The sequence below is a fragment of the Triturus cristatus genome, chromosome 3_1, assembly GCF_964204655.1.
Source record: "Triturus cristatus chromosome 3_1, aTriCri1.1, whole genome shotgun sequence".
Taxonomy (NCBI): Eukaryota; Metazoa; Chordata; class Amphibia; order Caudata; family Salamandridae; genus Triturus; species Triturus cristatus.
The window spans coordinates 602,515,296-602,539,656 of NC_140583.1; the positions used below are offsets into that span (position 1 = coordinate 602,515,296).

At 49.4% G+C, this 24,361-nt stretch overlaps 1 protein-coding gene across 3 annotated transcripts in view; it reads right to left on the reverse strand.

Annotated features, from left to right (window-relative positions):
* Positions 1–24,361, reverse strand: part of IGF1R (insulin like growth factor 1 receptor) — a 900,683-nt gene that overhangs the window by 173,393 nt on the left and 702,929 nt on the right. For all 3 annotated transcript variants that reach the window (XM_085644514.1, XM_085644512.1, XM_085644513.1), the window contains exon 7: positions 5,421–5,635. In XM_085644514.1, the coding sequence (XP_085500640.1) occupies positions 5,421–5,635 (215 nt within the window). The remainder of the gene's footprint in view (positions 1–5,420; positions 5,636–24,361) is intronic.

The following is a 24,361-nucleotide window of genomic DNA, read 5'->3' on the forward strand; positions in this document are numbered from 1 at the left end:
GGAGATTGAGGTATCCGAACTCTAAGACCTCAGGAGCCAGATCGCTAGGTTCAGTGTTTGAGGATCTGGGTGTCTGATTTCTCCATGGTTCTGGGTTAATAGATCCGGGGAGAGGCGTAGCCTTTGATGTGGAACTAAAGATAGTTCCAGAAGTGTGGTGAACCACGGTTGACGTGCCCAAGTGGGAGCCACTAGTATTAGTGTTAGTGACTGTTGTTTCAGTTTGCGTACCACAAATGGAACTAGTGGGAGAGGCGGAAAAGCGTACGCAAATCTGCCTGACCAGTTCATCCATAGGGCATTGCCCTTCGACTGTGGGTGTGGAAACCTGGCGGCGAAGGTTGGGCATTTTGTGTTTTCGGGAGTGGCGAACAGGTCTATGTCTGGTTGTCCCCATTTTTGGAAGAAGGGGAGTAGAACCTTGGGGTGTAGTTCCCATTTGTGGATCTGCTGTGTGTGGCGACTTAGGAGGTCGGCCACTTGATTGTGGAGCAGTTTCTGTTGACTGGTCCATCTGCCCTGAGTGGTATGGTGAAGGAGGTGGGCTCCCCACCCTGTGAGAGATGCGTCGGTAGTTAGCACAACTTGTGGAAGAGGCTCTAAGAACGGTCGCCCTTTGGACAGGTTGATGGTGTTCCACCATTTCAGTGAGCGAAGCGAGCGACTGTCCACCAACACCAGATCGGTAAGTTGTCCGTGAGCTTTGTTCCACTGTTGTGCTAGACATTCCTGTAAGGGACGCATCTGAAGTCGTGCGTGTGGGACTATGGAGATGCAGGACGCCATCATGCCTAGGAGCTGCATGAACACTCTTGCTGGAAGAGATGGATGAGTTTGAAATTGAGAGATGAGATTTTGTATACTGGTTATCCTGGCAGTGCTGGGATAAGCAATGGCTTTGGATGTATCTATGGTTGCTCCTAGATACTGATGTAAGTGGGAAGGTTGTAGATGGGATTTAGGGTAGTTGATAGTGAACCCCAAATTGTGGAGAGTTTGAATCGTGCGATGAGTGTGGAGAACGCATTTTTGGTAAGTATTGGCTTTTATGAGCCAATCGTCCAGGTAGGGGAAGACGTGGATCTGTTGTCTTCTGAGGTGCGCTGCCACGACTGCTAAGCACTTGGTGAACACTCTGGGTGCTGTTGTTACTCCGAATGGGAGAACTGTAAATTGATAGTGTTGCCCATCTACCACAAATCGTAGATATTTTCTGTGAGCGGGATGCATAGGGATGTGAAAGTACACGTCCTTGAGGTCCAATGTGGCAAGGAAGTCTCCCTGTTGTAACAGTGGGAGGACTTGTTGGAGGGTGGTCATATGAAAATGATCTGAATGTATATACTGGTTTAGCATTCTGAGATCCAGTATGGGCCCTAATGTTTTGTCCTTTTTGGGAATGAGGAAGTATAGAGAATACACCCCTGTTCCCTGATGTTGAAGAGGGACTGGTTCTATCGCATGTTTTTGTAACAGGGATTGAATTTCTTGTTTGAGGAGAGAGAAATGATGTGAGGACATTGGACGTTGTTTGGGTGGTATGTTTGGGGGGGATTGTATGAGTTCTAGGCAGTAGCCAGACTGGATAATTTGTCTTACCCATCTGTCTGTGGTGATGGAAGTCCAGACAGGTAGGAATTGTTGGAGTCGCCCCCCGACCGGAGTGGAATGGTCTGGGGGGAGTGGTGGCAAGTCACTGTTTGGTGGCTGGGGAGGTGCGGGAATTGTTGTTGTTGCCCCGCCCTCGACCTTTGTTATTGTTTCCCCTATAACCTCCCCGGAAATATCCTCTGTTAGGGGATGTTTGTCCAGAATTTTTAAAGGTGGATGTGGTCTCAGTTCCCGTGTTTTTGGAGCCTCCTCTATAAAAGGAGCGACGAAAGGAACCCCGGTTTTGAGGAGACTGCAGTGCTCCCATGGACTTGGCAGTCTCATTATCCTTTTTCATTTTTTCTAATGCAGTGTCCACTGCAGGGCCAAATAACTGCTCTTGGTTGAAAGGTTGAGCTAGAATTGCGGTTTGAACCTCTGGTTTAAAACCGGAAATACGGAGCCAGGCATGTCGTCTGAGTAAGACGCTAGTATTGACTGCCCGAGAAGCAGTGTCTGCCGCATCTAAGGCGCATTTAATGGAGGCATTAGATATTAACTTGCCTTCTTGAATGAGGTCAGCGGCCTGGGATTTGAAGGGATCAGGCAGGTGTTGCATAAGGTCCCCAAGTTGGTCATAATGCGCCCTGTCATACCGGGCTAACAGGGCCTGGGTATTGGCAATACGCCAGTGGTTCGCCGCCTGTGCGGCGACTCGTTTGCCTGAGGCCTCTAAAAGCTTAGACTCCTTGTCTGGGGGGGGGCGTTTCTCCAGTTGTCTGTGAGTTAACGCGCTTCCTGGCATTTGATACGACCAAGGAGTCTAAAGGGAGCTGGGCTTTAATGTATGCAGGGTCCTGCGGGGCTGGTCGGTACATTTTTTCGATGCGGGGGTTGAGAACCCTCGCTCGAACAGGGTCTTTAAAGACCTCAGTGGCATGCTTTATAACCCCTTTAATCATGGGCAGTATGTGAACAGTTTTTTGTGACTGCTCAAAAGTATCGAGGAGAAAATCCTCTTCAAGGTGGTCCGTGTGCATAGTGACACCATGGAATGTTGCTGCCCTATTTATTAGTTGGCCAAACCCCAAATGGTCATCAGGAGGGGAGGGCTTGGAGGGGTAGGTAGTGGGGTCAGGCATGTCAGGCATTGGATAAGACCAGTCATCTACTGGTGCTGTGTCTGGAAATGTAAAAGGGTCGTTTGGATCAACAGGATCATTAAATAAATCAGGGTCCGCCCCTCCCCCTAAGTCATCATTATCATCCTGTAGAGGAGGTGAATGATAGGGAGATGGTAAAGGTAAAGGAGAAGGAGGAGGAGGAGGGGGGGACGGGTTAGGAGGTAATACAGGAGAGGAAGGACGAAGTGGTGAAGTGGCACAGTCCTTTTTCCGTATGGGAGCTGGAGGAGGTGTGATGTCCAGCTTCCGCTTTTTATATGGGACGGCAGTCACATGTCCAGTGTCGGGATTGATGTAGATCCGCTTTTGAGTAGGATCTGGCCGAACAAGTTCATCTGGCTCCGAAGGTGGTGGCGGCGACGGCCGCTTCGGGTCTTTATGAGCTTTTTTCGGTGTGGACGTAGTTTTCGGTGCCGATGATGTTTTCGGTGCCGAAGGATGTTTCGGGTCCGATGGATTTTTCGGAGCCGATGGAGTTTTCAGTGCCGATGTATGTTTCGGTGTCGATAGCTTCGGTGCCGAGGGACTTTTAGGCATCGATGTCGAAGAACGTTTCGGCGCCGGTGGAGACTTCGGTGCCGAGGAACGTTTCGGTGCCGAAGGAGATTTCGGTCTTGAAGCCTGTTTCGGTGCCGATAGTGGTTTTTTCGGTGCCGAGGGTGTTAAAGGCACAATCACATGAGGTTTGCTCGAGCCCGAGCCACCTACAGGCTTAGATGTCTTCGGAGCCGGGCCCGAGGGCGGGGCTTCTGAAGAGGATTTTCGGTCGCGACTGGGCCCAGCTGGCGGAGTCTTGACCAATGTCTTTTTGGATGGGGCAGGGGGGGTGGTACTCACACGCTGCCCTGGAGTGATGAGGTCATCGGAATCGTCGGCCTCGGACAGGTGGACTCGTTGTGTTCCGGCGACAGGCAGAGGTTACAAACCTCGTGGTGGTCACTGTGGGGGAACTTCGCTCCACACTGGGGGCATTTTTTGAAGGGTGTCCTGTCCATCAGCCGCTTCCGGAACCGGTCCGAGTTGATTTCGACGTCGATGGAATGAAGATTAAAGAGTTAAATCGATTGCTAAAAGTTTTCTGCTGGAGCGGAAAAAAGTTCATCCGAACCCAATGGCGGAAAAAAACAATCTGACGATGGAGTGGATGCCCATGCGCACTGTTGTCCAGGGAAGGAGTCACCAACCTCGTGACCAAAGGCTTCTTCCGAAGACAACAACAACCTGCAATCATCCGAGCCCAACACCAGATGGCGATCTTATCCTCAGTGTGTGATCTGCAGCTCATATGCCTCGAACATTAATTAACACTAGGCTTCTTATCAGACCCTTTGTACACCGATGCAGAGACAAAGCAAATAGTTTTTTGGGCACACTAGGCACTAGTCCTTATTCTATTTAAAAATAAGAATCCTAAGCATTCAATGTTGCAAATCTATCAGAGTTGTATTAGCAAATCTGTCGGACCGAAGTAGAGACCTCGACAACGTCTCCAAACCATGTTTGACTTGCGAGTTGATGTTAAAACTGCAACGGCAGAACTATTGAGTTCACACCTTTAAGAGGCCATCTCCATGATGATATTCGCATCAGACCACAAAAGACTCCGCTTATTCAATAGTAACGTGATGTAGAGTTATTCTGATTGACTGTTATTTAGGCTAATGTGACTTGAACAATAAGGTTTCTTTGATTAACCTCACGGTGCCTGCAACATGGTGCAGGGATGTTTAGGGAGACACCATATGTGCCCCCCCCAGGGCCAAATGCAGAGGGCCAGAGGTTAAAGGGGCCCTGCTAGTCGCTCCCAAAGTCCGTTTCCGACAGCCAATCCATGTTAGAAAGGCCGAAAAGGATAGGCTGTCGGAAACCGACATCATAAACCCGTCAGGGAAATGCCGTCCTGAAGGGATTATGAGGCCTGTCCGACTTGCTTCTTGAGCATGCCTGATTCCCCAGCCGGTTTAAACTCCGACCGCCATTATCATTATACAGCAGTCGGACTTTAAACCTACAATGTTGGTCAGAGGCTTTCCAACCAACATTGTAAATAGGCCCTTTATGCTCTACTGACTGTGCTTACAAAATATTAACAAATTAAACCAAGGACTTTGATGTGAAAAATCGAAAAGAAAGTTATTTTAGAATGCTTCATGCTAGCTTTAGTAATTGTGAAGACATACCCACTGAACACACGAGTACTCAAACATTCATTTAACGCCTCACCAATCATTCGGCAGATAGCATAAAGCTCGTCAATCACAATATTTGGCAGGTTTGTCACATTATACAAGGAGAAATGTCCCGAAATGGCTAGGCAAACATCTAATACTTAAACTTTTTGGGCTACATCCCTCCAATACTAGAACTTTTTCTGGAAAAGCTGTGCCTCACCCCTGACTTCAATCGCATTAGAAAAGAAATCTAGAAACACCTATTTGCAGTGTATTTAACCACAGATTCAAAACTAATGCTACATAAATTCTTAACCATGTTGTTAAAAATACTTATGTTATCTGTAAACTTATGTTCCAATGGGTAAGGCCAGCCATAAGTTTTATTCGACAAATATTTCTATTCCCAAATGCTACAAGAAAGAGTATGAAATCAAACCACCCAGTCCCCCCAAACGACTGCTCTGTTACTTACAAGAAGCGCGCTCGCCATTATTCTTCGGGTTTATGTCGCCGGTGCTCTGGCGCCCTTTGGTTCCTGTCACCTCCTCCATGCGGGTGATCTCTGACAAGCAAAGTTTGGGATTCACAGCAAAGTACATCTTCCCCTCATCAATCGTCAAGTTGTGGTAATTCCAGTCCCAAAGCTGCTGCAGGTTTTGATTATCCACAGCATAAAAGGAATAATTGCTACATAATTGGTAAAGATGAGAAAGATCGTTGCATTACTTTACCCTCTGCATTTTCAACAAGCCATACATACTGCACTTCAAGGTAAATTCAAAAAGTACTTTATTGGAGGGACAGAAAGTGAGAGGGGGTATGTTTAGAGTATGTAGATCTGAAGCTAGGTGTGCATCTGTTACATTGGAGGGGGGTTCTTTGAAGACAAAGAACAGTGCAAACGTTCATAGCTTTTGCCAAAATCGTGAAATGAGCAACATTACTTGAACTTCAGCAAATCAATGCTACTGATGTAAAGGAAACTGAAGTTCACTTTCAGTTTTTATGTCAGGCATTTAGCTTCCTGCACAAAAACTGTTCCACCCCATTCTTAGAAGTGAGTATTAAGAATGACAGTTGTTGTTACTTGTTCAGTCTACAACCAAACTTTAGATTTCTTACTGCTGCTTCATGGTTATCTATGATTTCATTAAAGGGGGTTAGAGGGATGTAACTTGCAATATGGCAAAATAGTGCGATGCACACGAAAAGAAATTAACATGCCTGCTGCATTTATCGTAAGTTTTCATAACAAAACCTTTGTGCCTCTGAAATAACCTTTGCCAATGAACCAGCGGCGTAGCTGGGGGGGGGAGGGGGTCCGTCCGCCCCGGGCGGCGCTATTTTGTGGGCAGCAGCCGCGCGCCACTGGTGGCCCGTGGCGGCGGCCTTTATAATTTATTTGGACACTCACTGACACTACTGTCAGTCACTACAGTAGTGTCAGTGTCCCCAAATACATTTTAAAGGCCGCAGTTGTGTGCGCACAAGTAGTGGCTCCTGCGGTGCCCACAGAGAAGCTGTTATAATTATAATCAGAGCCATCAATCATTCATAGCGCGAACGTGCTACTTATGACGGCACTACTTCTTGTTGACAGGCCTGCCCCCACAGAGAATCGAACAATCATCTTGCGAGGGGCAGGCCAAACGTTTCCATTTGCTTCTGTTGGCGTGGGCGCGCAGGTACTTGGATTGCTGAGTCTGACTGGAGCTCAAGAGAGGAGGAGTCACGAGTGTCAAGGCTGGGTCATTTTGCCTATCCTGCAGCCTGCTTCTCTTGCGCGTGGGTGTCCCTTGGTGACCAGCAGGTGTTTTAAGGTGAGTTTATGTACTAAGTATGTGGCATTTGTAACCTTCCGTGTTTGGGGTCTCCTGGCTCTCACATCAGTACATAGGGGCAAAACTCAAACTTTTGCAAAAAGAAATACACCTTTAGAAATGTAACCAGGGTGGTGTGACCAAAGGAGTGCACTACTTAGGTCAGTACCCATCAGTAAGACTGTGCAAGTAATCCAGTCAGTTAACTTACTCCTTACAAGGCCAGTAACAGGTCCGCCAAGAGGAAAAGGCTATTATAATCTTTTACGTTATTACCGCATCCAACATTTGACAAACCAAGTTTCTCCACAAACGCTACTACCTCCAACCGTATGGAACTGTGGTAATGTCCTCCTTTACCAGAGTATTACATTTGAGAGGTTGCCAACAGACACAGCTGCTGACTCTATCCATCCGTAGTGCCAGTTTTATTCCAAATGTAACTCTTTAGACTTCAAATCGGAGCGCTTGGAATAATAGATTTCAATATTTTGGATGAATTGAAAGGTCCAATTACACTACAACTTGAGGGCATGTGTTACTTCTGTGTCTGCTCCTGCTGCAAAAGCGATCCAGTGCTTCAGTGAACCGTCACGTTTTTAAACTTCATGCAGGTTTTCCTCCACCTGCACCCCTTTATCTCATTAAACAAAATAAAAATAAAAACACAGACTATGGGACGCATTTGGACTTCAGACTGAGTTCAACCGCAAACCGCTCCATTCCTGTTATCTGGTCTCATGGGACCAGATCGATGTACACTGCTTCTGGCATTCAACTAGTGAATTTATATTATCCTCATCAGAAACGTCTGCCATCCACTTATGCCATTCATTTATTCATCCATTCATCCATCTTCTCACTTAGCATCCACAACCATGAACAGCAGCAAAGCTTTCCATTGATCGTCTTGTGTCCTTTACTCTCCGGGTCTGGTTAGTCACATTACTAGAATTGCTCAATGTCATCATGCAATATTTGGGGCAGTGTAATGGTCACCATCATTCATGACAGATCCAGTGTTCTTTGGCGAGTAAACATACCCTTTTTTTTTTTAAATACCGGACCCTCCATCTCATATCAGTGCACAATAATGTTGTTCTGAATGAATAAACGTTATCGAGTTGAAGTTCGTGCCTCAAATTCAAAGGGCGTTTGGCATAAGCAGGTTTTAGTCAAGAGTTATTATCGATGCAGAATGGTCTTTGACCCCAAGACGGATATTTGTCAAAGTTGTAAGTGATTTACAGACAGCAGGAGTAGATGATGGCAGTCTACTTTGAGGCCCCAGGCATAATGTTTTAAGAGGCTGACCGACTGAAAAGTGTTTCCAGGGATGAAAGTAAATAGCTAGGATTTTTCCCCCTTAATCAAACCCTTTATACCCAGTCCAATATTTAGGAGTCACAAGGCTAGTCCAGTGGTCAAAGTATTATCTAGGTAGGTCCGAAACACTGACATCCAAGTTGTACGGTGCTTCTGACATCCTGTCTAGCCCTCCACCAGCCTACATGCACGTGTTTTGGAGGATATCTGTATACAGGTTAGCCTGATGTTTTTAAGGACGACAGCAGTTGCACAGATCGATTTACTACAACCTGGGAAAAACTAAAAAGCTTACTGCACTATAACTCCGCTAAGCTGGAAAATCAATTAAAAAAAACAATTATAAAGCCTGCTCCCAGGCTTGACGGTCTAGAATACACAATCATCCATAGTAAAATCTAGATTCATTTCTGTCTATTTACAGTTGACTCTCCACATGATGATAAAGCCAAAAACACAAAAGACTGTGGCATACAAAACATGCGGGGGAGATTCAACATAATATGGGAAAGTAGGATGCTATTCAAGTCTGTTTCAACAAAAATAGGACCTATTTGAGGTTCCCTACCTGTAAAGTGGAGGACAAATCTGGATCTAGCAACTAGATAGAAGAAAATAAACCATGCTTTCCACACAGGACCAGCTCAGTCCAGGCTCCATCTGATGTACCAGATTGTCTCTAATTCCTTCAAATTCTCCACAGCATTCTTCCTAAACGTTTTAGAACCATAACTCAATTTTTACAACAAACTTTCATAAGCCACCATACTTTAAAGGAGACGGGTGATTTTTTTTAATGTAACTAAAGCATAGTGTGGTAGCGAAGAAAAAGTTACTTACCTTCGGTAATGATGTATCTGTACATATGTTAGACATATGTTAGTTATAGATTCCTTTCCTTCAGAATTACCCCCATGTGTCAGACTGATACATCCTTAAAATGTCTTCTAAAGACTTCTTTTGCAAAATTTGAGAGTTTAAACTTTGGGCTGGTTTTTGGGCTGACACTGGTCTGCGTTGGGCTGAATTTGGGCTTATACTTGAGTGTCTTTGGGCTTGGTATGGGTTTCAAAATCTGGAAACACTACTGGGGCAGTGGCTGGGCGATTTGCTGCAGAGTGCGGCAGAACCAACCACCCCTATGATAGAGACCCTGGAGTACTGGAGCCTGAGGACGGTAAGAGATACGAGGGGAGGAAAGGATCTTTGGTGAGTGGCAGGGCAGTGGACACAAGACAAGTCCTACATAGCTGCCAAGGTTTCAGATTCCTGTGTGTGACATTTCCATTACTTCAGTGTAGTTAGGAGTGACATTTCAATGACTATGAGTGACACTTTCTCTTCAGTAAAATATAGCAACGAAGCCAAGGGAAACAAATACCAGCAATTACACCCATTTTATATGTTCTAGAGATCGTGCGCTCACATTAACTTAATTTGATTGTGTTTGACATTGTGACACTCACTGACAACTTGAAGTGGCTTGTTGTTATTTTTACTTACTCTTTCTGTTCTTTCAGCCTGAGCCAGGCTGGGCAACGTGACTGGGTCATTGGCAACAACAAGGCAGCTCTAGCTGGCCGCTACAGCCAGTGACCCCCACGGCAATTTCAGCTTTCTGTCCTCTATTTCTGCCGCTGCAAAACACCGGACCTGACTTGTCGTGAAGAATAGCCCGTGCCTGTCACTCTCCCGGCCAACAGACTTGGATAATTTGCTGCTGGTTGCAGGCCATTATAGATATTATTACGCCCCACAGTGCGGGCGGTCTAGTCAGACAGGATATTATTAAGCTCCTCAGTGCAGGTGGCCCGGTTGGGGAAGGCCAGGTGCAAGCCAGCCCCGGGGCCCCCCCCGAGGACCATGATTAATGCCGCCAAGCAATCAGCAGCCGGCTAACTGCCCCACCTGCGCGCTTCTGCAGCAGGACGTGACGTCACTTCCACTCGCTGCGTTAGGGTCACAAAGTGTGTTGCACAACCTGACTGGGGCAGGCCCGACAGGCTGTGTCTGTAGTAGCTAATTGGGCCCTACCACTGACTGGGCCATGACGTCAGGCTGTCTGACTTACAGAGCGCAGAGGGAAATCAATCAGCAATAGACACACATTGTATCTGACTGTGAGCCTGCTCAGCTGCTGGGAGCATCCCAAGCCTATGGGACTCTGGAGCAGCCCACGCTGGCCACAGAGGCGCACTGCCACCTGCCACACTGTTTGCAGTGGCGCGCTACGGTTTGCCATGGGCGGCAAATTGAGGGATAGCCCCGGGCGCCACAAGCTCTAGCTACGCCTCTGCAATGAACCTATCAGTCACATGGTCTTTATTATTGGTTTCCTCCAATAATCAGCTCTGGCCTTCTGTATTCCACATAAGCATTCCGACAAGGCAATTATACGTATGCAGTCAAAATTACAAATATGTACAAAATTACAGTTAGCAAAATAAAAAACAACCCTTCGAAATAGGCACAATAAGGATTCTCAAAGAGAAAATCTTATAGCCCAACGCATTGTCATGGGGGTTCCCAGCACCATATCATGGACCAAAATACCAGTCTGTAAGGTATAAATAACACAGTATAATGGCAACCCCTCCGTTAAAGGCCTTGGCTTTAACATATGTTTTTCAGAATAATTAAATCAAAGCTTATTGCCTTTATCATACCTTTTCATTATGGACAGCTCAGGTCTACAGCCTTGCCCACTAACTTATCACCATAATCAACTCATTCCTCCTGTATTGAAAATAAGCTTTCTCACATGGCAAAAAGTGCAATACAAGCACAATTTCAGAGGAAGCACACAAATTCAGCCAAGTCAAAATCCGTACTCAAGTTAATCACATGTGTATGGAACAAAATCCCCGCTTTCAGTAGTGCTTCGTAAATCTTTTTTGTTGGTCAGGTTCCGTTGATATCTGAAACCCTGCCTCCTCGTAGGGGGTATTTTCTACTTGTGGGAGAGCAGGGATCACCTGCTCAGGTTGTTCACTCTGTGGCTGTTGATCCCATCGAGCCGTACACACACACAATAGGACATCAGCATAAACATCCTGTAGGTACGAGAACTCCATCACATTTTTACTGGAATCTGACCGGTTTCTTGTGAGTGTTCCCTTACTTTTGAACGCAGAATAGCTGTGGTATTATCAACATGCACAATTAGCACTACAGGCATGACTACTTGAAAGAAAGCTTTTAAAGCCAGCATAGGGAACAATCTAATTTGTGCAGCAACGTAATGATGGAGAGAACCCCAACTGAACTCTGACAAGTTGGATGTGGTTTGCAGCCATACGGTTGGGAAGGGCACTGCACCAGGTTCTGACCATGTTTGCACCTGCTGGTTATAGATGGGAGTGAAAGGGACAGGCACAGGGTTGGATAGGCTGTTTGTCAACTTATCCCAGTGCTCTGACCAGTGTGGGAAGCACATGTGAAGCTTGTTTTGGAGAACAGCTCTGCCCCTCATTGTAGAATGATTATGATCCAACAAACCTATTGTACTATCACGCTGACAGCACTGTTCTCATGGAAGTGAACCATGGTCTGACTGAGGGTCAATTTCTTAAGGGAGGAAAGACCTGTACAAGTATGGAATTCTACAAGAATCGGAATAAACTGGATCCTCCTACGAAAAATTAATTGAAAAGCCCTGATGGAATACAGTCCTGAGGACAAGGACCAGTGTGGAAGCTTTATAAAGTATTGATTAGGCAATTTAGGGATAACAGTAGACCTTTTGCAGCAGCATGATCCTGGAAAAGAATTGGGCAGGGGTGGTGGTGGAGGGCTACATTCTTGCAAAAGGCGTCCTTTACAGGCACTAAATGTTTGTCACTGTGAAGCCGCAACAGGATGGTTCTGTGACCAAGGACGGCCATATGAGATAATCAGCATACAGAGAGTCATTACTGCAGTGTGCAAAATGAGAAACTGACATGCCACAAATGTCCATACTAAACCCCCTCCCCCAGTAAGGAGAGTTGGACTGGACAGTCCAACAAGGTCTCCTGAACAAGGGAAGATTCTGTTCCTGAATGGTTGTTGGATTTTGGACATTTGACATCACTTCCCTGCTCAAACACGTTGCTGTTACAAGGACAAAAAATATTGTGGGACCAAGTACTTTCAATTTCCTGGGGTTACATGCACCAATTTTGCTTGTCTATGGGGGATGAATTCCATGCTCAATGGATGAATTTCATGTTCAATGGATATGGCCCCAAAATAAAGACACATTACTGATAGAAAGAATGGTTGTCAACACACTGTTTGAAAAAGTCTATATTCAACTACTGACTCACTTTTTTAACCCCTTCCATGCTCATGAGCCAAGGAACGGTTCCGTCATGGCACCCACCCATGGGGGAAGCGCTGGAGCTCCTCCCATGGGCAGCCCATCTACCCCCCACAATCAGGGCTGGCAGCAGAAGAGTTTACCCTGCCACCCCAACCCCCTCGGCAATCTGATGTCAGCGTGCGCCAACGTCATCAGGAGCTCCCGGACGCGCTGAAATCCATTTGCTTTCAGTTGTCCGGAGAAGCAGGTAGGCGCTTCCTGCTCCGGGAGGGGGTGTTTCCTTGTGCATAGAGGCATCGGGGGAGAGGAACTAGTTTTTTCTCTCCCCTGAGTTATCTTTGCAGGGCATTCCTGCTGCATGGGTAGCGATCATGCAGCAGGAATGCCCTCACTAGGGAGCAGGGATTTCTGTTTGTCGTGCATGGGGGCGATCCCTTGGGCAAAGACCGCCCCCTAATTCAGGCCTATTTGAAGGCCCTTCTACCCCTGATTTATGTTTCGTGGCCCCTTGGTTAAGGGGTGTCCCAATGGGACGGGCATGAGTTATTATTTACTTTTAGCTGTTTATCTGCCTCTCTTGGTGGCATTTGAGTAGTGACATAGCGTGGTATAATGTTAATTGTTTTATTTCTTGTCAATTGGGATTGTAATGTTTTATTTCTCCTTTTAATTGTAGGTCGGGGGACTTGCACTTTTGACTGATGTTCCAGGTTGCCGTTTCGTCACTAGTAGTTCTGCAGTTTGTGTAGTTGCATATGTTTGGTAAGAAAACGTTTTTTGTACTATTTACACTAAATGAGTATCCTTCCCCTGCATGAATGTGTTTTTGTAAATGGTGTAATAATAGCAGTATGTTTAGCTTCTGTTTTATCGAGTGTGAAAATATTTTTGCATTTCTGCTTGATGTGTATTTTGTTGTCTTGTGAGTAATTTGTTTTTTTTTTCTTTCTAGTGGGACATGGTTGGGGTTTTTGCTGTGTCTCTGCATAGTAGGCAATGGTGAGTGTAGCTGTCTCTGGCAAGTGAGTCGTATAGTTTTTGAGTATATAGATCTTTGTGATAAAGCCACACTTTATTACTTATTTTGCACAGTGTTGGTTGTTGTTGACTTGTTTGTGAAGTTTAGTTTAGTTTAGTTTAAAGGAGTTTGTAGAGCGCTTGGTAACACCTCCCGGTGTGTCTCCTTTCTTAGTAAGGATTATGGCTAGCCGTAATATGTTGGTATGCTTTTCGAGTCTTACTCTGACCAGGACTATGAGACTGACTCTGCATCTGAGGCAGAGGAGGAAGTGGAAGATTCTGGCAGTGAATTTTCTGCTTGAGAGGAATTATGATGAAGCCACTCTTAGTGCAGATGAAATGCCTGTTTTAGAGGAGGACGCTGATGTACCGATAATGCAGCAAGAGGCATCTGGACTGCAGCCTGGGGCTGCAAGGCTTCCCATTGGAAGAGCTGACATCTGGGTTGCCCCGGGCATGGTGCAGCCGGCATTGCCTGACCTTACTGGTGTCCCAGGGTGTAGAGTGGATACTGAAATTTATTTGCCTATACAATTTTTTCTGTTGTTTATGGACGATGTATTTTTGTGGACATTGTTGAGCAGACTAATTTGCATGCCGAACAGTATTTGAGGGACAACAGTGCCAGACTTGGGCCCCACTCTAGAACTACCGGGTGGACTCCTACAAATCTGGAAGAGTTGAAGAAGTTCTTGGGTTTACCTTGTTTATGGGCTTGATAAGGATGCCATCAATGTCTTCATATTGGTATACTAGTCCCTTGATGGCAATGGCAATATTTCCGGCAATCAAGAGTCGCGATCGGTATTTGCTTCTGCTGCTGAATTTTGTTGATAATGGTTTTGTGTTGCCACAAGATCACCCTGATTGTGACCATCTTTTTAAGATTCGGTCTGTCATTGATCACTTTGTAGATTGATTTTCTGAGATCTATGCTCCAGGCAAAGACACATCTGTGGATGCGTCTTTGGTCTTGTTCATGGGCCGCTTGGTTTTTAGGCAGTACATTCCTAGCAAGAAGGCATGCTATGGAATTAAGATGTATAAGCTGAGTGACAGTAGGACTGGATATGTCTTTAATTTCAGGTAGGGATTCCAGGATTGACCCCCCTGGTTGTCCGTCCACTTTTGGAGTGAGTTAGAAAAATGTGTGGGAACTTGGTAGAGGACTTTTTAACAAAGGTCACCATTTATTTGTAGATACCTTCTACACTGGTGTGCAGTTGTTCAGGGTATTGGTCTAAGTGGACACTGTTACTCCCGGCAAACTCCGCTCTAACCGTTAAGGTTTCCCAAAAGAACTCGTTCATCAAAAGCTTGAGCGGGGACAGTGCATTGAGTTGTGTAGTGAGGAACTTCCAGCTGTGAAGTTTGCAGACAGGAGAGATGTCTACATGTTAACTACCATCCATAATGAAATACTTTCCCTGTGACTGTTGGGGTTCAGGCTGCTGAAATGCACAAACCTGTGTGCATTTTAGACTACAATAGGCACATGGGTGGTGTTGATAGAGTAGATCAGAGGTTGGAACCTTACACTGCTCTTCGTAAGGCTTATATTTGGTATAAGAAGTTGGCCATCCATCTTTTCCACTTGTCACCCTTTAAGGCCTTTGTTGTATTTAAGGATTGTTCTCCTGAGTCAACAATGACTTTTGTTAGGTTTCAGGAGTCTGTGATAGGCAGTCTTGTTGTAGTGGAACAGGCAAGTGTTCCTAGAGTTGGAGTAGTGGAGGATGTGGCTAGATTGAAGGATCGCCACTTTCCTGATCACATTCCTCCCATGCCCACAAAGACTTTCCCAGTAGGATATGTAGAGTCTGTTGGTGAAGAGGTACGCAAAAGGAGACTTGTATGTACTGCCCCGAGTGTCCTTCTAACCCTCCAAGGGTTACCGCAACCGCAACCCGGGGGCCCACTAGAGGAGGAAGGTCACCAGTCCCAGGGCAGGCTGTATTCACTGCCGCTGCCCGCAATCAGGCGGTTGGGTCTATGCTGCCATTAGGAGTGTGGATCTGCAGGCAGGAGTGGTCCGAAGTGTTACACTGACACCAGCCGCATCAACTCAAAGAAGGCTGCGCCATGTGTTCTCCTAACCAAGCATCGCCCCACCATGATCGGTGCAACCAAAAGGCCAGCAAGGCCACACAGGGGCCCATCGATGTCATCCAGGCGGCCAGGCCCCAGATTTTCAGGGGTCGACACACCCACTCCAGGGTCTCCGTCACGGGCAGCCATCTGACTCTGCCCAGTCCTCATGGCCAGCCGACCCCAGTGCGGCTCGATCACCACGTTCCCCAGGAGCCCCCACCAGTTCAGCATGACCCCCCTCCGGCCTCAGCAATGGTGCCCTCTCAGAGAAGTGATGTCGACCACGGGATCGGGAGTCAGAATAGCGCAGGATTCTGCAGGATGACTGAGGGCTGGTGGGGAGCTGCTCAAGGATGTGTTCTGTCAGCCATGTTGCTCGGCCACGTCCCCAGGGTTGCTATTCTATTTGGACATTTCAGTAAAATCAAATGTTGTAGACGTTTTCATGCAGCGCACATTCTGATAGTATGCATTTCAAGATGCCAATGTTTTTGCAGATTACTATAATCAAGATGTGAAATAACTGAAAGAGCTGCCGACATGGAGAACCAGATTCAAGTCTCTGCGTCGGTTCAACGTCCTGTGATCATGGCCAAATCAGGTAATCTCCCCAGTGCCATTAAAAAGTACCTTTGTGAAATATAACTGGTGCTCTTATAAAGCACTGAAATACTTTATAGGATTTTTAAGTGCTTTTAATAAAAGCTGCCCGCACTGAAATATAGCAATAATCAGTATTCATTGGGTTTCCAAGAGCTTTTGGCCCCTGTGCCACTGCACCTGTTGCACTATTCAAATCATGACTCTACTGCCTGCAAGGTAACTGCACCTTTGACTTCTTGCAAGTAGTAGTATATAGCAATAATCAGTGCTCAGTGGTTTTCCTAGACCTTATGGACCCTGCACCAATGCACTTGCTGCACCATTCAAATCATGACCCAAGTGCTTGCAAGTTAATTGCACTTATGACTACTTTTTTGTAGTACAATATAGCAATCAATGCTCAGTGAGTTTCCCAAACCTTTTGGTCCACTGTGCCACTGCACCTGCTGCCTTTAAACTTCTCCAGCTTGCCAAAATGAGTTGCCACATATGTCATAAATAAGGCATATGATTTACATGTCAACGTGAAAACCAAGCATTGTTAAATTATCACATTGTTGCAGGCTCTTTCCTGTGAAAAGATCTTATCCTGTGCTTGATGGGCCATTTACAGTGTAAATTGCTCAAGATCACCAGATGTTAGGCTGACGCTGAGAATGAAATGTGGTTTTGTACTTTGTTCCTAAAAAGGCAGTTTCACAAATTAAATGGACTCACCAAAGAAGAGTTTTAGAAAAAAGCGTATTAAATATGAATAAGTCTCTGCAAAAATTCCCAAAATGGATTTCAATCACATGCAGAACTGTTTCATCTTAGTAGTACTAGTACATCAGAATACATCAGTGCGGTCCACAAGAGCCCCCCTAAACTTTGCATGCGGACCCCCGTTGAAAACGGGCAAGCATTTATTTACAAGTTAATCGATGTAAAAGAAAGCAAGTAAGTAGTACATCAGACTAAATAAGTGCAAGGTTTTTTTGGTAAGAAATAGTTTTCAAACATGATTTTAGAAACGTTCATGCTTCCATCCACCCTGACAATGCCAATAGTGAACTTCATGCCCCACTAATGAAAGGCAAATGTTTTCTGCAGCTGAAGAACGAGATACCTTTTGAGATGGGGCTGTCTAAAATAAAAAATAAATTAAAAAAAGGACACAAGCAGGCTCCATGGAGAAAGTACGCTTCATTCCTCTTTCCTCTAAACGCTCTCCCTTTGAAGTCAGCCGAAAGCAAAATAAACACTGTTGGAGGGAGGGCCACCGGGTAGTCGGGGAGACTATTCCGGGCACCTTCCTACCGCAAAGGTATAGCCGAGCGCCGCTGAGAAGCCCCCTCGGGGAGGTCCTTCTCCTATGATTGTACTAGGCCCAGTAACACCACCACACAGGACTCAATAGCAGTTGCAAGATTAGATTCTTTATCGGCAGTAATACGGGCAATATTTACAGAGGGATCGAGGGATCCTATCAGAGTCTCAATGTTCGTTAAGAGGATAGGGTAGCGGGACAGTCTTAGTACCAACCAGGTACGGGAGGGCTCTGTGCCAGACCTGGGATGCTGGTCTCAGAGCGGCTCGGACGTGGAGAGCCGCGACGGCGTCTGCAGGGCTCAGATGGTAGTTCCGCTTAGGTCGAGCCGCGACACGGTCAGCAGGGCTCTGGTGGTAGGTCCGCTTCGGTCGAGCCGCGAATAGGTCAGCTGGGCTCAGGTGGTAAGGTTCAACAAGGTCGGGCCCCGACAGCATCAGCAGGGCCCCAAAGGTTCGTGTAGGTCTTTAAGCACGGTGGAGCCGCGACGTCGTCAGCAGGGCTCAAGTGGTGGTTCAGGGTGAGTCTTCTTCCGTAGGGTCAGCCGCGATCCGATCAGCAGGGCTCTTGACTCCAGGATACAACTACTGCCCTGTTGTCGGGTCGCCCCAGATATAGGACGGGAGCCCTTTGATGTCCGGACCCTTGCGCCCGGAGGGGGCGGAGAGGCCGGGTAGGGAGCGGCCAGACGCCCAGCAGGAGAGGCGCCAGGCCCCAGAGAGCTGTGGGGCGGTCACACCCAGGTGTGGAGAGACGGTTGGGGGTCCCATCGATACTGCCCTCCGCCGGGAGTGGGAAGGGCTCACGTGGTATCCCCCGGGCCAGGGGTTGGCGTCTCGATGTCGGGCCAGGCTGGGACCGAGGCCGGGTAGAGCAGGGTCATACAGATGGTCACGGGGAGTGACGTGCAATCCAAGATGGAGGAGTCCCGATGTGCATGGGACCTCGTGCGGCTTAGCGCGGGGAAACAGGACCACGCCACGAGGCCGGCTCCCACACGCGTCCCCCCCCAGCTGAAGGCAGGGAGAGTCACCCATCTTCTTGGGGGTTCTCCTCGCCGAGGCGGAAGAATCGGGACAGGCCGTCAGCATTGGCGTGGTCGTTGCCGGGCCGGTGTTCTACAGTGAAGTCCATCCCTTGCAGTGAGATGGACCAGCGCAACAGCTTGGGGTTCTCGCCCCGCATTTGCATGAGCCACCGCAAGGGCCGGTGGTCAGTCTGGACCCTGAAGTGGGTACCGAAAAGGTAGGGCCGGAGCTTCTTGAGAGCCCATACCACAGCGAAGGCCTCTCGCTCGATGGTGCTCCACCTCTGTTCTCGCGGCAGCAGTCGGCGGCTGATAAAGGCCACCGGTCGGTCGAGGCCCTTGGCGTCCAGCTGGGAGAGGACTGCCCCGACCCCGTACTCCGATGCATCGGTCTGGACCACAAATTCCTTGCTGTAGTCGGGGGCCTGTAGCACAGGGGCAGCGCACATGGCCGCCTTGAGAGCATCAAACGCGGTCTGGCAGCGGGGCGTCCAGTGCACCGTCTTGGGCCGCTTCTTCGAAGTGAGTTCCGTAAGGGGGCCCACAATGCTGCCATAATCCTTTATGAGGCGTCGGTAGTAACCTGTGAGGCCTAAGAAGGCCCAGACAGCGGTTTGGGTGGCGGGAGGCTCCCACGCCTGGATGGCGTCGACTTTTAACTGGAGGGGGGCCACCTGGCCACTCCCCACCTGGTGGCCCAGATAGGTCACAGAGCCTTGACCGATCTGGCATTTACTGGCTTTAATGGTGAGCCCGGCTCTTTGGAGAGCGGCCAGGACTTCCCCAAGGTGTCCTAGGTGCGCGGCCCAGTGGTCGCTGAAGATAGCAATGTCATCGAGGTAGGCCGCGCTGAAGGCTTCGAGACCGGCCAGGACCTTGTTTACCAGCCTCTGAAAGGTCGCTGGGGCGTTCTTCATGCCGAAGGGCCTCACCCGGAGTGGTAGTGGCCATCGGGGGAAGAGAAAGCTGATCGTTCTTGTGCGCCGGGAGTGAGCTGATCTGCCAGTACCCAGCGGTGAGATCAAAGGTGCTTAGGTAGCGGGCGGCCCCTAAACGATCAATCAGCTCATCGGCTCGTGGCAAAGGGTGGGCATCGGTCTTGGTAACTGCGTTCAGGCCCCGGTAGTCGACACAAAATCTGAGTTCGGGGGCCGTGCCGGGGGCGGCGGCCTTTGGTACCAAGACTACCGGGCTGGCCCACGGGCTGTCGGAAGGCTCGATGACTCCGAGGGCGAGCATCTTGGCGACCTCGGTCTTTATGCAGGCTCGGACTCGGTCAGGCACTCTATAAGTGCGGTGTCGTACAGGGGGGCTATCCCCCGTGTCCACGTCGTGGACGCACCAGGGGGTCACCCCGGGCGTGAGAGAGAAGAGGGCAGCGAAGGGTTGCAGCAGCTTCTGGCAGTCATGGCGCTGTTCTGGTGTCAGGGTGGCGGAGAGGCGGACGCCCTCCAAGGAGCCGTCTTGGCTCGAGGACCCCAGGAGGTCTGGTAGGGGCTCGGAGTCACTTTCACCCCCATCGTCAGTAGCCAGCAGTAAGCTTAGTTCAGTTCGGGCAAAGTGGGGCTTGAGCCGGTTGGCGTGCAGGACCCGGAGGGGGTTCCTCGGAGACTCCATGTCGACCAGGTACGTGACGGGGCTCTTCCTCTCAACTACCTTGAAGGGCCCGGTCCACTTGTCCTGCAGGGCGCAGGGGTCCACGGGTGACATGACCCAGACCTGCTGTCCCGGCTCAAACTCGACGGCGGAGACATTCTCGTCATACCAGCGTTTCATGTCTTCTTGGCTGGCTTCAAGGTTGGCTTCTGCCAGGGCCCGGAACTTCCGAGTCTGGTTCCGCAGGGTCAGGAGGTACCTGTAGACGTCGGGCGGGGCACTTTGGACGTTCGCCTCCCAACCCTCCTTGACCAGGCTGAGGGGCCCTCGGACGGGGTGCCCATACAACAGTTCGAAGGGGCTGAAGCCCAGGGACTTCTGTGGTACCTCCCGGTAGGCGAACAGGAGGCAGGGCAACAGGACATCCCATCTCCTCCGGAGGGGCTCTTCCAGGCCCTTGATCATCCCCTTCAGGGTTCGGTTGAACCGCTCGACCAGTCCGTTCCCCTGGGGGTGGTAAGGGGTAGTGAATTTATAGGTGACCCCACATTGTTGCCAGAGGGATCTCATGTACTTCGAGATAAAGTTCGTCCCCCTGTCGCTCACTACTTCTCGGGGGAACCCCACCCTGGAGAAGATGCCCATCAGGGCCCGGCCCACCACTGGAGCTGTCACAGTTCGGAGGGGGACAGCTTCTGGGTATCGGGTGGCGTGGTCGACCAGTACCAGGATGAAGCGGTGGCCCAGGGCGGTTCAGGGGTTGAGGGGCCCCACGATGTCGATCCCCACTCGTTCGAACGGGGTGTGGACGGCTGGAAATGGTTGCAGGGGGGCTTTCACTCGTCTCCCAGTCTTCCCGCTAGCTTGGCAGGTCGGGCAGGACCGGCAGTGCTGGTCCATGTCTCGTCTCATTCGGGGCCAATAGAAATGGGTCACGAGGCGGCTGTAAGTCTTGTCCCGCCCTAGATGTCCAGCGAGGGGCACGTCATGTGCCAGGTTCAAGAGGAACTCTCGAAATCGGAGGGGGACCACCAGCACCCGGCCGGCCCCTAGTTCGTCCCAATAGACCCAGTGGGTTCCCGTGGGGTCCCCCGCAGCCTGCGCGGCCGCCTGCTGTCGGGCCCCCTCGAGGGACGGGCAGCCCTTCTGCTCTTGCTGGAATTGTTTGCGGGTGGGGCCCCCATCGTGGCGCCACTGGGCCAGCTCGGGGATCTCGCTGAGGGGAGCGGCCTCGTTGGAAGAAAGTTCGGACGGCCCGGCCTCCTCGTCAGGTTCCTCCGGGCCGGAGGAGGTGGATTGTTCGGGGCCCGCCGGCTTGTCGGGGGCCGGGGCCGCGGCCGGCTGGGTGGTCATGGACCGAGTGGTGGCGCAGGCCCACTCAGGTAGTCCTAGCATCCCCAGATGCTCTCGGCGCTCCACCTGGGCCCAGGGGGAGCTCTCTAGGTCGTTCCCCAGGAGGCAGTCCACCGGGGCGTCGTCGCGGACAGTTACTTTTAGGGTGCCGGACACTCCTCCCCACTCGAACGGGATTCGGGCCATCCGGCACATGCTCTCGGTGTTGTCTGCGGTCCGGACAGGGCAGAGGACATGTGGCAGGATCGGTTCGGGGGTCACCAGATGGCAGCAGACAGCGGTCACACTGGCCCCAGTGTCCCGGAGTGCCTCGGCCCGTCGCCCGTTGATGGTGACCCACTGTTGGTACTTCTGGGTGTTGCTTGGGATGGTGGCTCGGGGCACCATTTCTCGGAAGCCTAGGCATACAAGCGACATGGCGGCTGGTTCCCACTCGGGGGATCCGTCGTCGTGGTTTTCCTCCTCGTCCTCTCTCTCCCCCAGGGCTGCGGCGGCTATGTGTCGGGGAGGTGGCCCCGTGGTCCCGTTCCGTCGGTTCACGGGGCAAGCCGGATCGCTTGCATAATGGCCGGTCTGCTGACATCCGAAGCAGGTCACTGTCGGTCGTGGTCCAGACCGGGCGATAGGGGTCCCTCTTCGGCCCTGGGTCGGGGAAGCGGGGTTGGTTGCTTGCCCTCGTGGCGGACTTCTGGGCTGCCCGGCTGGGAATTCTCGACTGCGGTGGGACCCCCCTCCTCCGCCTCGCTGGCGGGGAGGTCCCGTGGTACTCCGGGTGTAGTCCCCCACAGGGTTCCGGGGGACCCGGGTGTTGACCCATCGGTCCGCTTCGGCGGCGAGCTTCCGGGGCTCGGTCAGTTTACTGTCCAGGAGGTGTTGCCTTAGTTCCACAAAGCAGTTGTTGGCGAGGTGCTCCCAGACAATGAGGTCGAACAGTTCATTATATGAGGTGACCTTGCTCCCTTTTATCCATCCTTCCAACGCTCGGCTGAAGAAGTCCACGTATTCGACCCATGTGGTACCGGGGATCTTCTTGCAGTCCCGGAAGCGTTGCCGGTACATCTCGGCCGATAGTCCGTAGCGTGTGAGTAGGGCTTCCTTCATGTGGTCGTACGAGGTCATCACGGCGTCGGGGAGTTGCAGCAGGGTATCCCGCCCCTCGCTGAGGAACCTCCCCCATAGGCCGGCGCCCCAATCCTTCCGGGGTACCCGATGGGAGGTCATGGCTACCTCGTACGCTCGGAACCATTGCTGGATGTCGTCATTTTTATAGTACTCCTTGACGACATCCTTGGGGATGTGAACCTTTGGCTCGGTCAGGGTGTGGTAAATAATTTTCCTTTACCGGGACTTAATTTGATACGGAAACATAATAAAACAGCTCAGTAAAATGAGAGGCAGAATCCGTGGTATTAGAGGTTCGGAATGGGCTTTATTCCAATGAACGATTATAATCGGTTGCTCCAAGTTCCATCACCACGGAGGTTCAGGAAGTGAAGTACATACATTATTGACATGAAATGACTTTTATAGATCATACATTACAATGAAGCGAATGCAATAGGCGTAACAATTGATAAGGAAAATGACGATTTATCTGCGTAACCAAAAATGGGTGTAATAAGGAGTAAAAAGGAACGTAATTGGTTATGATGTCACATATAGGTGGATCCATAAGATAATACTTGGCATAGATGCGCGCGCAGCAGCATGACGTGTGATTGACGTGCAACTAGGGGGTGAAGGGGACTTGACGTTTAGCTCTACATGTGGAGACGAAAAGTCTGGGGGGTCAAGTCAACCTAATCCCAAATCATATCTAACATCCTATGTTTAAAGAACTATGTTATCCACAAAAGAAGGACTCTCGGACAGAATCTATTCTATACTGACTGTGCGTGCGTGTACAAGCGTCTAAGTGTCTACACTAAATGCGAGGGGGTAGGAATATTCCATAGTAACAAGGCTATGAATTACTTGCATAAAGACAGAGAAGCCGGGCCTTTTGCTCGGTAGCTGGAAAGAATGTTTACTTAAACTACTAGGCAGGAATGCATTGGCTGAGGGGTGAAGCAGATAACTCGAAGGTGAAATACAGTTCTTGGCAGAGAATAGGCTGATGTCAGGCTTCGTGAGCCGCGCAGAGAATGAGACAAAGTTCATGGTCACAGATGCAGGCTCAGACTGGAGCTTTCAGAGGCAGAAGGCAAGAAGAGTTTGATGACAGAATCAGGGCCTACTTGCCTGGACTGTAAAATGGCATAAGTGAACCATATAAAGCCGGTGGCTTTTCATACTTAGGAATGGAATATCCGGCCTATTCATGGCGGATCTGACAGAGGACATGTTGACGGTGGACGCACATGGGTTTGCGTCTTCATAACTGGAACTGGAGGGAACATACATGTACTTGTAACATGCACATAGAACCGTTGGGGTCCAAGATAGGGGACATAACTGACCAGAAAAATCCATATTTCCACATTCCCTCCTTGTCCCCTACTTGCCCGTCAAGAGATATCAATCTTCAGTAATCCATTGATCTGTTCATATAACATCATTTGTTCTTCTTTCTTCTTCCGTGACGAATGAGATCTTGGTGGTGGAATACACGATGTGGCACACAGACCACAGATCGCTGGTCCACATTGTAGACATAGACAGCAACTGAATAGTATGAGAAGGCCAATACCTAGGAAAGATAGGACCTTCCATCCAAAGGTAGATAATACACTCCAAAACCAACCGGACCAAGTCCAAGTGCCTGGGTTCTGGTGTATCTGGCTTACAATCTTATGAAGGCGAGTTATAGCTTTATATACGGATGGCGAATTTTCTGGTATGAATACGCAGCAGCTTGATCCGATGACCCTACAAGCTCCGCCCCTATCAGCCAGGATGACGTCAAGGACAAGACGATTTTGAAGCACAACAATCCGCATAGCAGACTGCTCTTCTGTTAAATTGC